This window comes from Hemiscyllium ocellatum, chromosome 43, assembly GCF_020745735.1.
Source record: "Hemiscyllium ocellatum isolate sHemOce1 chromosome 43, sHemOce1.pat.X.cur, whole genome shotgun sequence".
Classification (NCBI taxonomy): Eukaryota; Metazoa; Chordata; class Chondrichthyes; order Orectolobiformes; family Hemiscylliidae; genus Hemiscyllium; species Hemiscyllium ocellatum.
In genome coordinates, this window is record NC_083443.1 from 18,505,882 (window position 1) to 18,522,580 (window position 16,699).

The 16,699-nt window shown below is 43.8% G+C and overlaps 1 protein-coding gene across 1 annotated transcript in view; it reads left to right on the forward strand.

Annotated features, from left to right (window-relative positions):
* Window positions 1-16,699, forward strand: part of mtg1 (mitochondrial ribosome-associated GTPase 1) — a 38,998-nt gene that overhangs the window by 20,378 nt on the left and 1,921 nt on the right. Inside the window, exons 7-10 of the mRNA XM_060854071.1 lie at window positions 1,901-1,962; window positions 12,301-12,397; window positions 15,232-15,313; window positions 16,496-16,608. Coding sequence (XP_060710054.1) covers window positions 1,901-1,962; window positions 12,301-12,397; window positions 15,232-15,313; window positions 16,496-16,608 — 354 coding nt within the window. The remainder of the gene's footprint in view (window positions 1-1,900; window positions 1,963-12,300; window positions 12,398-15,231; window positions 15,314-16,495; window positions 16,609-16,699) is intronic.

Here is a 16,699-nt window from a genome sequence, read left to right on the forward strand (position 1 = left end):
GTGCTCTAAGATCTGTACACTGCTCTGATTCTGACCCCTTCCACATTCCCTGTCTTAATCCTTCCACCATCGACAGCCATGCTTTCAGCTGCCAAGGCCCTAAACTCTGACAATTCCTCCCTAAACCTTGTCACTTTTCTTTTTCAAGACAAAGATAGTTATCGAATATAGAACAGTACAGCACAGAACAGGCCCTTCAGTCCACAATGTTGTGCCGGCCATTGATCCTCATGTAAGGTAAACCTAATGTACGAACCCTCAAATTTCTGTGACCAAATGCATGTCCAGCAGTCTCTTAAATATCCCCAATGACCTTGCTTCCACAACAGCTGCTGGCAACGCTTTCCATGCTCTCTCAACCCTGTGTGTAAAGAATCTGCCTGGCATCCCCTCTATACTTTCCGCCAAACAGCTTAAAACTATGACCCTTCGTGTTAACAATTTATGCCCTGGGAAAAAGTCTCTGGCTATCAACTCTATCTATGCCTCTCATTATCCTGTACACCTCAATTAGGTCCCCTCACTTCCTTCTTTTTTCCAATGAAAAATGTCTGAACTCAGTCAACCTCTCTTCATAAGATAAGCTCTCCATTCCAGGCAGCATCCTGGTAAACCTCCTCTGAACCCTCTCCAAAGCATCCACATCTTTCCTATAATAGGGCGACCAGAACTGGACACAGTTTTCCAAGTTCAGTCTAACCAAAGTTTTATAGAGCTGCAACAAGATCTCACTGCTCTTAAACTCAATCCCCCTGTTAATGAAAGCCAAAACACCGTATGCTTTTTTAACAACCCTGTCCACATGGGTGGCAATTTTAAGGGATCTATGTACCTGCACACCAAGTTCCCGCTGTTCCTCCACACTGCCAAGAATCCTGTCTTTAATCCTGTACTTATCTTTCAAGTTCGACCTTCCAAAATGCATCACTTTGCAGTTATCCAGGTTGAATTCCATCTGCCACCTCTCAGCCCATCTCTGCATCCTGTCAATGTCACGCTGCAGCCTACAACAATCCTCTATACTGTCAATGACACCTCCAACTTTTGTGTCATCTGCAAACTTGCTAACCCATCCTTCAATCCCCTCATCCAAGTCATAAATAAAAATTACAAAAAGTAGAGGCCCAAGAACAGAGCCCTATGGAACACCACTCACCACTGACCTCCAGGCAGAATACTTCCTTTCCACTACCACTGCTGTCTTCTGTCGACCAGCCAATTCTGTATCCAGACAGCTAAATTTCCCTGTATCCCATTCCTCCTGACTTTCTGAACGAGCCTACTCATGGGGAACCTTATCAAATGCCTTGCTGAAGTCCATATACACCACATCCACCGTTCGATCCTCATCAACTTGTCTAGTGACATTCTCGAAGAACTCAGTAAGATTTGTGAGGCATGACCTGCCCCTTACAAAGCCGTGCTGACTGCATTTAATCAAGCCATGCTCTTCCAGGTGGACATAAATCCTATAGTCTGCAACATGCAACCCCGTGTTATAGAAAAGTCACATTTTAGAAACAGCACTTAAAGTGGTGGCGATGTCATTATGTTACAGCTAACACATGTTTAGAAGTTAGAAAAAGTGTCCCCAATTTGTCAATCATGTTACAGCAAATTTGCGTTAACAAAATGCGTATTATGGCAGAATAACCTGTACTCCTTAAATTGTCCTTTTATTATTGAAGTCCTTGGTGTCCATGCCTTGTGAAGCACCTTAAGACACCTTTGTATATGAAAGGTATCATATAAATATGATTTATTGTGAAGAGATGGCTGAAGCTTCAATGCTGTTTGTAGCTGTCATGAATGATATTTTAATGAATAAAAACACTGCATCTCCTGGCACAGGCAGCAGTCACTCATCAGTGGCTAACTATTTATCATGTCTTTTTATAAGGCAAAGCCTCCAGGGTTGGTGGAGAGCCAGGGATTACCAGAGCCGTGCTCACAAAGATACAGGTAAATGTCATTGCAATGTTGGCAATCTTTCCGCTTGCAGATGGTGCTTTGGAGAGTTCACTTGTTGAGCCCACCTTCCCGTGAACGAACAGGAACTTTGGTAAGACATTGTCGGTGTAATTTGCAGTTGCACAATACCCTGGCTGATAAAGCAAAGTCGAGAGTGCAACATAGTCAGTGCCTCAAATTAAGATATAAACAATATTGTGCAACATCCATTAGTTCACATGTTTATGCAATATAATGAGTAGATAATTAAAACTAAATACAGCAAACTTTGTTTTAACTGATGCATAATGAACTGACATTCTTGATAAACTGGGAAAACGTATACTCCTGAAATGGCGCAAGTTTATTGTACTATCACGATCCCTGAGTAATCAGTTGAGGGTCCAAGTGAGAAGGCCCTCTGCTGCTAAGTTTTATTTAGGGCAAAGTTGCATTACTATGTAAGGGATTTAGCCTGGAAATAAAATATAACAGTAACGTGTGTACTCCCTGCATTATGTTTCTATTACTAACTGTGTGTTTTTACATTGATTATGTGGAGCTCTTGATCAGCGGCATACTCCTGGTCCCATAGTTGCCCATTAGTAAAATTTTTGTTGTAGTTAACATAGGAGTAGGCCATTCAGCCCATCAAACTTGTCCCACCATTCAACACAATGAGGGCTGCACAAATACTTCAATGCCTTTTACTCTGTACACCATTGGTAATGAGAAATCTATCACTCTCTACCTTAATCATACTGAAAGACTGAACCTCCACAGTCCTCTATGGCCTAGGATTCCAAATGTTCACAACTTTCTGAGTAAAATGACTTTCCTCATCTCAGACTTACTTGGCATCCCCTTGATTTTTAAATTCTGCCCCCTAGTTCTAGCCTCCCCAGCCAGGGGAAACAGCTTACCTGCACCTTTATTATTTTCGCATGTACCATGATACGGTGAAAAGTATTGTTTTGCATGGTATTCAGACAAATCATACCTTATGTAAGTACAGAAAGGAGATAGACAGATCTCTCCTTCAATGTCAACAAAATAAAGGAACTGTTCATTGACTTCAGGAAGCAGAATGCAGAATATCGTGTTGCAACTGCAGAAAAATGGCAGAGAAAGATCAACTCTAATATGAGAGAGGTCCATTCAGAAGTCTGATAACAGTAGGAAGGAGCTGTTCTTAAATCTTTTGGTACACGTTTTCTAACTCTTATATTTTCTGCCCAGTGGAAGAGGGTGGAAAAGGGTGTAACTGGGTTTGGAGAAGACTTTGATTATGTTGGCTGCTTGCCCGAGGCAATTGGAAGTATAGATGGAGTCAGTGGATGGACAGTGGGATGGGTTTTCATAATGGACTGGGCAGGTTTTTGTGATGGACTGGACTGTGTTCACAACTCTGTAATTTCTTGCAGTCTTGGGCAGAGCAGCTGCTGTACCAAGCTGTGATGCATCTGGATAGGGTCCTTCCTATGGTATTTCTATAAAAATTGGTAAGAGTCATTCCGGACATGCCAAATTTCTTTAGCCTTCTGAGGAAGTAGAGGCATTGGTGTACTTTCCGGTGTGGACAGACCAGGATAGATCATTGGAGATATTTACTCCCAGGAGCTTGAAACTCTTGACCAATTTCACATCAGAACCATTGATACAGACAGGGGCACGTCTTCCACTTCGCTTACTGAAGTCAATGAACAGTTCCTTGATTTTGCTGACTTTGAGGGATAGATCTATCCATCTCCTTTCTGTAGTCTGTTTCATCATTGTTTGAGATCCAGCCCTCTACACTGGTGTCATCAGCAAATTTGTAAATAGAGTTCGAGCTGAATTTGGCCACACATTCGTGAGTGTGTAAGGGGCTGAGAATGCAGCCTTGCAGGGCACTGGTGTTGAGGGTTATCGGGAGGAGGTGTTGCTGCCGATCCTAGCTGTTTGCAGTCTGTAGGTCAGGAAGTCGAGGATCCAGTTGCAGAGAGGGGAGCAGAGTCCTAGGTCTCAGAGCTTGGGGATGAGTTTGATTGGAACTATGGTTTTGAAGTCTGAGCTAAAGTCAGTAAATAGGAGTCTGACATAGGTGTCCTTGTTATCCAGATGTTCCAGGATGAGTGTGGGGCCAGGTAGATGGAGTGGACCTATTGCAATTATAGGTGAATTATCGTGGATCAGGGCAATCTGGGAGGCAGGAGTTGATGTGTGTCATTAACTTCTTAAGCACCTTATAATGATGGATGACAGAGCCACTGGACAGTAGTCATTATGGCACGTTGCCTGATTTTTCTTTGGCACCAGGATGATAGCAGTCTTCTTGAAGTAGGTGGGAACCTCACATCGTAGTAAGGAGAGGCTAAAGATATCTGTAAATACTCCCGCCAGCTGGTCTGGCAGGATCTAAGTGCACAGCCGGGGACTCCATTCGGGCCAGTCGCTTTCTGTGGGTTCACTCTGGAGAAGGCCAATCTGCCCCCTGTGGCGGTGCCTGTGGGTACAGGTACACCCGAGGCTGTCAGGGCACGTGACATCATTTCACTGACCTATTCAAAATAAGCGTAGAATGCATCAAGATCATCGGAGAGGGATGTATTGTTATCCACAATTCTACTCTGCTTTGTAGCTCCTTTTATAATGTAAGCCTTGCCACGGTTGGTGTGTTTGTATGTGGTTGTGGGAGAATTGTTAGATTCGTGGCAGCCATTTTGTTACATATTAAAAGCCTGGAAGCCATTTTGAATCTCATCTTGGTGCCTGCTTACGAAAAGCCTGTGTTTCCCATGCCCAGCCAAGATGGTTGGCCTTGCAGTTGTACTGATACCTGATAAACAAATTATTTCCTTGCATGGGATTATTCTTCTCTTTGCAAGGACCTATTATATACTAACACCTGCTTATCAGCGACTAAGCTAATGACTGGGCAAGGTGCCTAGCTTGCTCATTATCCTGCAATAAACGGTTTGCTAATTGTTAAACAATTGTAACTTATATAATCATGCTACTTTCTGTACCTCGTCAGAGTGACTTGTGACCATTCGGTCGACTTGTCTCTCCCCATGAGCTGACAAATAAACCAGTCAATAACGCGAGGTTTGTGTGTGACGTGTCACTTCTAAATTGGAGAAAGCCACCCACCGCAGGATTTTCTTCTAACCCCAGCAGTGTTTAATCCGGGACTCTAATCTGGTATTGTCACTTGGCATCTCTGATGGCTTTGTGAAGATTGTACCTGGATTTCCTGTGTAAGTCAGGGTCACACATATTGAACACCACAGACCTAGACTTCAGTAGGGAGTAGATCACCGGGTTTATCCATGGTTTCTGTTTGGGAAACACTTGGATTAACTTCTTTGGCATGCAGTCCTCTGCATGCTCACTGGTGAAGTCTGTGATGGTAGTGGCACACTTATTTAGGTTGGCCGCTGGGTTCTTGAATATGAACCAGTTCACCGACTCCAAGCAGTCACGTAGGGGTCATCCGTTACCTCAGATCAGCATGGTATGCCTTTCTGTACCAGATCCTCATGCTTCAGTTACTGCTTATAAACAGAGAGATGGAGTACAACCTTATGGTTTGATTTACCAAATTACAGACAGGGAATGGAGTGGTAGGTGTCTTTGGTTGTGATGGACCCACTCTGTTCATCTACCTATGTTACAGATTAATTATTACAGATTATTACTATCTGTAGGACATTGTATGTAATTTTCAACATCTTCCTGAACTACAAAATGTGTCACATGGGCTATGATATTTTCATTTGTGATTAAATGCATCCTATCACTGTCTTAGTATAGAATAGGCCACCACAAATTTACAAATGAGAAAACTGTTTCCCTCTCTTGTCATCAAATTATCGTGGATCAGGGCAATCTGGGAGGCAGGAGTTGATGTGTGCCATTAACCTCTTAAGCACCTTATAATGATGGATGACAGAGCCACTGGACAGTAGTCATTATGGCACATTGCCTGATTTTTCTTTGGCACCAGGATGATAGCAGTTTTCTTGAAGAAGTGGGAACCTCACATCGTAGTAAGGAGAGGCTAAAGATTTCTGTAAATACTCCCACCAGCTGGTCTGGCAGGATCTGAGTGCACAGCCGGGGACTCCATTCGGGCCAGTCGCTTTCTGTGGGTTCACTCTGGAGAAGGCCAATCTACCCCCTGTGGCGGTGCCTGTGGGTACAGGTACACCCGAGGCTGTCAGGGCACGTGACATCATTTCACTGACCTGTTCAAAATAAGCGTAGAATGCATCAAGCAAAGAATTGAAATTCCATCATATTTATTTTTTTGGAGAATGAGTTAGATTGTGTAATGCATATGTAGAGTCTGTTTATAAATGTGCACCTTTCTACATTGGTTTAAAATCTGTTTGTGACCTCTAGTGGCTGTAAAAAGTTTTGCATTATCTGCAAAGATTTGTTCACCCACAGAATGTGACAGCTTTAAAGCTTTATATCTTCCCCGTCCCTCCAGTACCCACTAGACATTCTTCTTCTCATCTCTTAAAGTTGAATGAGCAGAGCTCCCATAGCTGTACAGGATCGTCCTCAAACAGGAAACAACGACCATCTTTACAATTCTATTTTAAAAGGTTATAGAACAGGCTTATCAGCCTCCGTGATTCAGGAAAGTAAATTCTGATGCAGCTAAGAGGAGTGAATTATGTGGAGGTGACAGAGTCTGGCAGGGGAGAGAAGCTATCATTAAAACAAACCATAAGAACTGGGGATGCTGGAAATCAGAAACAAAAAGCAGAACTTACTGGAAAAGCTCAGCAGATCTAACAGCAACTGTGGAGAGAAATCAGAGTTAGTGTTTCGGATTCAATGACCCTTGATGTTATGCTGGCCTCTTATCCGATTCTAAGATCAGACTAACCTATATACCCCTCGTTGTACTAACTTCCATTTGCCTATTCCAGAATCGCTTAAATGTCCCGTATATATCTGACTCTACTACCACTGCTGGCAGTGCATTCCATGCACCCACCACTCTCTGTGTAAAGAACCCACCTCAGACTTCTCCCCTAAACCTTCCTCCAATTACTTAGAGTTATGACCCCTCATGATAGACGTTTCCGCCATGGGTAAATGTCTCTAATTATCCACTCTATCTATGCCTCGCATCATCTTGTACACCTTTATCGAATCATCTCTCATCCTTCTAATGAAAAAAGTCCTAGCTCCCTCAACCTTTCTTCATAAGACATGCCATCCAGTCCAGGCTGCAGCCTGGTAAATCTCTCTGCACCCTCTGTAAAGCTTCCACATCTTTCTGATAATGAGGCGACCAGAACTGAACACAAAATTCCAAGTGTAGTCTAACCAGGGCTCTGTGGAGCTGCAGTATAACCTCACGGCTCTTAAACTCAATCCCCCTGCTCATGAAAACCAACACACCATACACCTTCTGAACAATCCTATCAACTTGGGTGGCAACTTTGAGGGATCTATGGACATGGACCGCAAGATCCCTCTGTTCTTCCACACTGCCAAGAATCCTGCCTTTAACCGTGTATTTCGTATACAAATTTGAACTTCCAAAATTAGTCACTTAACACTTTTCCAGGTTGAACCCCATCTGTCACTTATTAGCCCAGCTCTACATCCTGTCAGTGTCCCATTGCAACCTACAACAGCTCTCCACACTATCCACATTTCCACCAACCTTTGCGTCATTGGCAAATTTACTAACCCACCCTTCCACTTCCTCAAACAAGTCATTTATAACAATCACAAAGAGCAGGGGTCCCAGAACCGATCCCTGTGGAACACCACTAGTCACTGAGCTCCAGGCTGAATACTTTCCTGCTACCACCCTCTGTCTTCTATGAGCCAGCCAATTCTGTATTCAAACAGCCAAATTTCCCTGTATCCCATGCCTCCTTACTTTCTGCATGAGTTTACCATGGGGAACCTTATCAAACACCTTGTTAAAATCCATATACACCACATCCACTGCTCTACCTTCATCAATGTGTTTTGTCATATCCTCAAAGAATTCAGTAAGGCTTGTGAGGCATGACCTGCCCCTGGCATTAGACTATCTCTAATCAAATTATGGTTTTCCAAACAGTCATAAATCCTGTCTTCCAGAATCCTCTCCAATAATTTGCCCACCACAGATGTCAGACTGACTGGTCTGTAATTCCCAGGATAATCTCTATTCCCTTTCTTGAACAAGGGAATGACATTTGCCACCCTCCAATCATCTGGTACAACTCCAGTGGACAGTGAGAATGCAAAGATCAACATCAAAGGTGCAGCAATCTCTTCCCTCACTTCCTGTAGTGACCTTGGGTATATCCCATCTGGCTCAGGGGATTTATCTATCTTTTATGTTTTTCAAATTTTTCAGCATATCCTCTGTCTTAACGTTAACCTGTTCAAGCATATCAGTCTGTTTCACGCTGTCCTCAGAAATGTCAAGATCCCTCTCAGTAGTGAATACTGAAGCAGAGTACTCAGTAAGGACCTCCCCTACTTCCTCTGACTTCAGGTGCAAGTTCCTTCTATTATCCCTGATTGGCCCTACCCTCACTCTGGCCATCCTGTTGTTCCTCACATAAGCCTTAGGGTTTTTCTTAATCCTACCTGCTAAAGCTTTCTCATGCCCCCTTCTAGCTCTTCTAAGTCCATTCTCATTTCCTTCCTGGCTACCTTGTAACCCTCTATGGCCCTGTCTGCACCTTGCTTCCTCAACCTTAAGTAAACTTCCTTCTTCCTCTTGACTAGATGTTCCACATCCCTTGTTACCCAAGGTTCCTTCACCCTACCATCCCGTCCTTACCTCAGTGGGACAAACCTATCCAGCACTCACAGCAAGTGCTCCCTGAATAACCTCCACATTTCTGCCGTGCATTTCCGGGAGAACATCTGTTCTCAATTTAGGCATCCCAGTTCCTGTCTAATAGCATTGTAATTCCCCCTCCCCCAGTTAAATACTTTCCTATACCATCTGCTCCTATTCCTTTCCATGACTATAGCAAAGGTCAGGGAGTTGTGATCACTGTCACTGAAATGCTTTCCCACTATGAATAGGAAGGGTTTGGAGGGATATGGGCTGGGTGCTGGCAGGTAGGACTAGATTGGGTTGGGATATCTGGTTGGCATGGAAGGTTGGACCGAAGGGTCTGTTTCCATGTTGTCTATCTCTATGACTCTATAAGTGTTGAGGATGATGGGGCCTTAGACATTAGCTAGGGAAACCAGGGGGTGTTGTGGTGAAGTGGTAGTCTCCCTATCTCTGATCCAGGATACCCAGGCTCAAGTTCCAGCTGCTCTAGAGCTGTGTAATAACACCTGGCATAGTTTATTGCCCAGCACAAAATCCAATATGGCCTCCCCTCTAGTCGGCCTATCTATATATGGCTTCAGGAACCCTTCCTGGACACGCTTAACAAAAACCGCTCCATTCAAACTATTTGAACTAAGGAAGTTCCAATTAATATTAGGGAAGTTAAAGCCACCCATGATAACAACCCTGTTACTTCTGCCCTTTTCCAAACTCTGCCTCCCAATCTGCTCCTCCATGTTTCTGTTGCTATGGGGTGGGGGGCGAGTCTGTAGAAAACTACCAATAAAGTGACTGCTCCTTTCCCGTATGCCTTCCACCCATACTGTCTCCTTGACAACCTCCCTTTCTGCAGGTGTTATAGTATCCCTGATTAGCAATGCCACTCCCCCACCTCTTTACCTCCCCCCAACCCCTTCCTTTTGAAACATCTGAACCATGGAACATCCAAAGATCATTCCTGCCACTGTGATAACAACATCATCGTTCCAAGTATCGATCCATGCTCTGGGTTCTTACCTTCATTTCTGATACTTCTTGCATTAAAATAGACACACTTCAGCCCATCATGCTGACTGCACCTTTGCCCTATCAGCTGTCTATCCCTCCTCACAGACTCCCTGCATGCTGCGTCTGCCTGTTCACTATCTACTCTATCATCTGTTCCCACCCTATTGCCAATCTAGTTTAAACCCTCCCGAAGAGCCCTAGCAAACCTTCCTGCCCAGGGTATCGGTGTCCCCCCAGATCAGATGCAACCTGTCCTTCTTGTACAGGTCCCACATTCCTCAGATGTTATCTCAATTATCCATATACCTGAAGCCCTCCCTCCCACACCAGCCCTGCAGCCACATGTTCATCTGCACTCACTCTGTGTTCCTAGCCTCACTAGCTTGTGGCACTGGTACCAATCCTGAAATTACTCCTTTGCTTGTTCTGCCTTCTAGCTTCCAACCTAACTCCCTATATTCTCTCTTCAGGTCCTTCTCCCTTTCCCTACCTATGTTATTGGTACCGACGTATACCACGACTTCTGGCTGCTCTCCCACCCCCTTATGAATCCTGTAGACTCGATCTGAGACATCCCTGATCCTGGCACCCAGGAGACAACATACCATCTGGGAGTCTCGCTCGTGACCACAGAATCTCCTGTCTGTTCCTCTCGCCATTGAATCCCCTATCCCCTATCTCCTATTCTCCCCTCTTCCATTCTGAGCCACGTAGTCAGGCTCAGTGCCAGAGACCTGGCCACTGTGGCTTTCCCCAGTAGGCCATCCTCCAACAGTATCCAAAGCAGTATACTTATTATTGAGGGGAATAGCCATTGGGGTCTCTGCATTGACTGTCTATTTCCTTTCCCTCTCCTGATAGTCACCCAGCTACCTTTATCCTCTAACTGAGGTGTGACTACCTCCCTATAACTCCTCTCTATCCGCCCCTCAGCCTTCGGAATGATCCGAAGTTTGTCCAGCACCAGTTTCCTAACGTGGTCTGTCAGGAGCTGGGGTTGAGTGCATTTCTCGCAGGAGAAGTCAACACGGACACCAGTGATGACCCTTATCTCCCATATCCTGCAGGAGGAACATGCAACTGCCCTAGCCTCCATCCCCCTCTGTTCTAAAATGCCAAGAGAGATTGAATAAATGAACAAAAAACAAAAAGCGTTACCTTACCAATCCTCCACGCACAGGTGTTTTTATTTGGTTAGAGGAGGAGGATGGGTGGGAGACACTACACATGTAGTGTCCTGGGTTTAGCCACAGCCCAAATATATCAGTTCATGTGCCCAGTAATCCCCGTGTCCACGTCCACTCCTGGTGAGCTTTCGTGAGGTAAGTCTTTAAGAGGAAAGCTTACATTCCTGGTCCTCGCTCTCACTGGTCCCGCTGCTGAGGAAGGAAGCTATCATTCTCAGTTTAAGTTGAGTTGATGCTTCTATCTCAAGCTGGCTCCCTTTAGCCATCTGGCTCCGTTAACATGAACAAGAGATCAAGGCATTGCTTAAGTGAAAACTCTGCAATTGATGCATCTTGAGCCCTTGGAAACTTCTTACACAAAGGGATCCTCACTGAGATGAACACCTCTTCTTTTGACCATTCAACCTGCCTCCTTTGTATGCTGGTATACTGTCTGCCACCATGTAGAGTTATTCAAAATCACGAGGGGTCAGGGCAGAGCAGATGGGAATCACTGTTCCCAGTTGTGGAAAACCCAGATCGAGTGAGCACAGGTATAATTAATTGGCAAAAGAAGCAACAGTGGTAAGAGGGAAAGGTTTATCACACAGTGTGTGTTTAGGATTCGCACTGTAGTACCTGAGATTTTGTGGTGGAGCCAGATTTAATCGAGGCATTCAGGAAGAAATTGTTATCTGAATAAGATCAATGTGCAGGGCTACCATGAGAAGGCATTGTTCAGAGAGCGAACACAGAGACAATGGGGCTGAATGGCCTTCTGAGACTCTGTTAAGTATCTGATGTATTCACTTGGTATTGTTTTAAAATAAAATGAAATTTTTGGTCACAAAATAAACTCATTCTTGAAATACCTCACTGTGTATACCTTTAGCTGTTGAAACAATATTTGGAGTGTGATATAGAAACTGGTAAAGGAATGCAGTGTTTGTAACCTTTATTATTTGGTTAGAGCCAGTGGAAACTCTCAACCAGCTCAAATATTTACTTCACATTTAGACTGGACCATGAGAACAGGGCAGCAATTTCTTGTCACATGTACTTACAAAAACAATACTGAAAAGCTTGATAAGCCGCCATCCCACAGCACCTGTGTTAATGACCTAAGGCAGATAAGAACAAGTAAAAATTAAAGCAAAGTTCAATTTCACTTCAGGGAAAAGCCAATTAAGACGACAAACCCTGCTTTCCCACCTTTTCAACCCAGAAGTGACATGTGGATTGTCACCCAGAAGTGACATGTGGATTGTCACCCAGCTGTAGATTTGACTGGATAGCATATATTTTTCTTGTCATCTATCTTTGTCCTTCAGAATGTAGGAGAATGGTTTTTTTTATTCATGTTGTGTGTTTCCACAGGTTTGTGAAAGGCCCCTCATCTATCTATTAGATACTCCCGGTGTCTTTTCTCCACGTATAGAAAGTTTGGAAGTTGGAATGAAACTGGCACTCTGTGGTATGCTTTGGCCTTCTGTGTTTATTAACAGAAATCTGTGTGCAGCTAACATGTTATTATGGAGGTAAACACTGAGAACTGTGAACTAATATGATGTTAACCTTTTAAAAGTGCATGCAGGGCAAAATTTCCAATCAGCATTGGGCTTATATTGTCTTGATGTCACGAGGAATTAAAGGTTACGGGGAGAATGCGGGTAAGTGGAGTTGAAATGCCCATCAGCCATGATTGAATGACGGAGTGGACTCGATGGGCCGAATGGCCTTACTTCCACTCCTATGTCTTATGGTCTCATATTGAGCTGAGTGAGATTCTTTCAGCAGTCAAAGAACTAAAATCTGTTATTCTGTCTTTAAAAGATAACTTTTATTAGGTCCTTCATGCATTTTCTGTTGGAGTCATATCTGGCAGAAAGGAATGTGGTTGAGGTTGTTGGAGGTCAATCGTTTCAGCTCCAGGACATTACTGCAACTTTCTCAAGCTAGGTATTTTCAAATCTGTGTTCGGAGATGTTATTACACAGCTCTGGAGCAGCTGGGACTTGAGCCTGGGTATTCTGGATCAGAGATAGGGAGACTACCACTTCACCACAACACCCCCTGGTTTCCCTAGCTAATGTCTAAGGCCCCGTCACCCTCAACACTTATAGAATCATAGAGATATACAGCATAGAAACAGACCCTTCGGTCCAACCTGTCCATGTCGACCAGATATCCCAGCCCAATCTAGTCCTATCTGCCAGCATCCGGCCCATATCCCTCCAAACCCTTCCTATTCATATACTATCCGGATGCCTTTTAAATGTTGCAATTGTACCAGCCTCCACCGCTTCCTCTGGCAGCTCATTCCATGCACACACCACCCTGTGAGTGAAAAACTTGCCCCTTAGGTCTCTTTTATATCTTTCCTCTCTCAACCTAAACCTATGCCCTCTAGTTCTGGACTCCCCCAACCCCAGGGAAAAGACTTTGTCTATTTATCCTATCCATGCCCCTCATGGTTTTATAAACCTCTATAAGGTCACTCCTCAGCCTCCAGGGAAAACAGCCCTAGCCTATTCAACCTCTCCCTACAGCTCAAATCCTCCAACCCTGGCAACATCCTTGTAAATCTTTTCTGAACCCTTTTAAGTTTCACAACATCTTTCCGATAGGAAGGAGACCAGAATTGCATGCAATATTCCAACAGTGGCCTAACCAATGTCCTGTACAGCTGCAACATGACCTCCCAACTCCTATACTCAATACTCTCACCAATAAAGGAAAGCATACTAAATGCCTTCTTCACTATCCAATCTACCTGCGACACCACTTTCAAGGAGCTATGAACCTGCACTCCAAGGTCTCTTTGTTCAGCAACACTCCCTTACCATTAAGTGTATAAGTCCTGCTAAGATTTGCTTTCCCAAAATGCAGCACCTCACATTTATCTGAATTAAACTCCATCTGCCACTTCTCAGCCCATTGGCCCATCTGATCAAGATCCCATTGTAATCTGAGGTAACCTTCTTCGCTGTCCACTACACCTCCAATTTTGGTGTCATCTGCAAACTTACTAACTGTACCTCTTATGCTCGCATCCAAATCGTTTATGTAAATGACAAAAAGTAGAGGTCCCAGCACCGATCCTTGTGGCACTCCACTGGTCACAGGCCTCCAGTCTGAAAAACAACCCTCCACCACCACACTCTGTCTTCTACTTTTGAGCCTGTTCTGTATTCAAATGGTGAGTTCTCCCTGTATTCCATGAGATCTAACCTTGCTCACTTCATTAATTAACTTCCCTCCATCGTAAGATTAGAAGTGGGGATGTTCACTGATGATTACACAATGGTCAGCACCATTCACGACTCCTCAGGTACTGAAGCAGTCCAGGTAGCATGCAAGGACCGTCTCGAACAATAGAAACATAACCCGATTAAAACAGAGAATGTTGGAGAAACTCAGCAGGTCTGGCAGCATCTGAGGAGGGAGAAACAGAGGTAACATTTCCATCCAGTGACCCTTCGTCGAAACTTTGGACTCTTCCAAGGAAGAGTCTTTGGACTTGAAATATTAACCTTATTTTTCTCTTCACAAATGCTGCCAGACTTGCTGTGTTTCTCCAGCATTCTGGTTTTATTTCAAGCATCTGTAGCCATTTGCTTTTATGAAAATCTAACAATGTTCCCTTGACATGTGGCATCGCCAGTGGCAACTACAAATATTCACTCCCTCCATCACTGAAGCACAGTAGCAGCAGTGTGTACCAACTACAACATGCACTGCAGTAACTCACCAAGGCTCAGTCGATACCTTTCAAACCCATGACCAATGCCATCTAGAAGGACAGGGCCAGCAGATACATTGGAACACCACCCTCTGAAAGTTCCCTCTTCAAACCGCTGACCATCCTGACTGGGATAATATTTTGCTGTTTCTTGGTATTACTGGGTCAAAATCCTATGGAATGCCCTCCCTCGTGATATTGTGGATGTAACAATGCCAAACGACCAGCAACAGTTCAAGGCAGCTCAGCACCTACCTTTGGGTGAGCTGTTAAACCTAAGATCCTGTTTGTAGATGTAAAAGGTCCCATAGAAATATGGGAGTTCTTCAAGTGGGTCACCAATAACACTCAACCAATATTGAAGAAAAAAATATCTGGCTGTTCATCTCCTTGATGTTTGTGGAATCCTGCTGCCTGTTAACTCGCTGTTGAGCAGAGCACTTTATTAGTACTCAATTGGCAATGAACTACTTTGGGTCATGAGCATCTAAAAAGTGACCCCTCAATGCAAGATTTTTCTTTCTTTCCTTCTTATTTAGTAACTTTGTCATTTGCATTTCCCACAGGAACTATATTGGACCACTTAGTAGGAGAAGAAATAATTGCAGATTATCTACTTTTCACACTGAATAAACAACAGAAGTTTGAGTAAGAGTTATTTTACAACCGCTTTTTGAAGTGGATTAATTTCTAACGGTTCATACACTGGTCTGAATGTTGCATTTCCACATGCTGTAATCTGAATGGAAAGGTGTTTTTTATAATACATACTCAGGACAATAATGATCTTGGAATTGTTTGGATAGTTATGTCTAAATTGGGGCGAACACATCATTTAATTACTTCCTGTTTCATTAATCAATCAACTGATAAATATTCCGATTCTTTAATTGTAAGTCTGTATGTCCCTCTGGCTCTAATATGTATATGCATCTTGACGGATAGGACATTGAACATTACAGCACAGTACAGGCCCTTCGGCCCTCAATGTTGTGCAGACCCGTGGAACCAATCTGAAGCCCGTCTATCCTACACTATTCCATTTTCATCCATATGTTTATCCAATAACCATTTAAATGCCCTTAAAGTTGGCGATGGGCAGGTACGAAGGGGATGCAAAGCTCGGTTCATTGTTGCATTCACATTTACATCCTTTGGATGTACAAATGTGTACAAGAACCCCAGATCTGATTCACTCCGCTGTAACATGCTGCTTCTTAGTAGATAACCAGGTGACTCAGCAACAACAGAGTGTGGGGAAATGCAAACGTAATATCCATTTTCCTGATTCTGCCTATCATCCTCCAGACCATCATAACCTGAGATCCACTTTTGCTGGTTTTCTTTGAATTGATTTTCATTGAATGTTTGTTTGTGTGGGGAAACTGAGTGGCAGGAGGGGTGTCATCATTTACCCAGTGGAAGAAAATCACGCTGTTTCCTGTTTCTAACTCCTGTTCACATGCATGCTGCTTGGGAGTATGGTAACATTTAGTAAAGATGCGATCAGGCAGTTCCACATCCCAGTTCAAGCCTGCGCATCTTTGGACTGTGGGAGGAAACCGGAGGAAGTCCGCACATACACGGGGCCAAAGTGCAAACTCCTCATAGACAGTTCCCCAAGGCTGGAATGACTGGTGGGTTGCTCAGTTTATTACCACCATCACCCCCTCCACAGCCTAGATTGTGTGCACAAATACCCTCCTGTTCCAGAGTGCAATACTGAGCCAAGCCTGGCACTAAAAGGAAAACATTCATTAGCTGTTTGTGAAATAATTGAATTCGATTTGGGTTCAGATTACTCAAGAGGCTGCTGTGCCTGTCTTCCAGTTACGTTGAGCGATATCAGTTGGGAGAGCCTTGTGATGATCTGCAGACTGTGCTCAAAAAAATAGCCGTCAAACTCGGCAAGACACAGAAAGTAAAAGCCATCACTGGTGTTGGTAGGTAGTGCACTATCAAACTTTTATTCCTAACTGAAATTAAGTCCAACTTCTTTCAAAAAGTAAGAGATTCGTGCTGATAAAGTACACA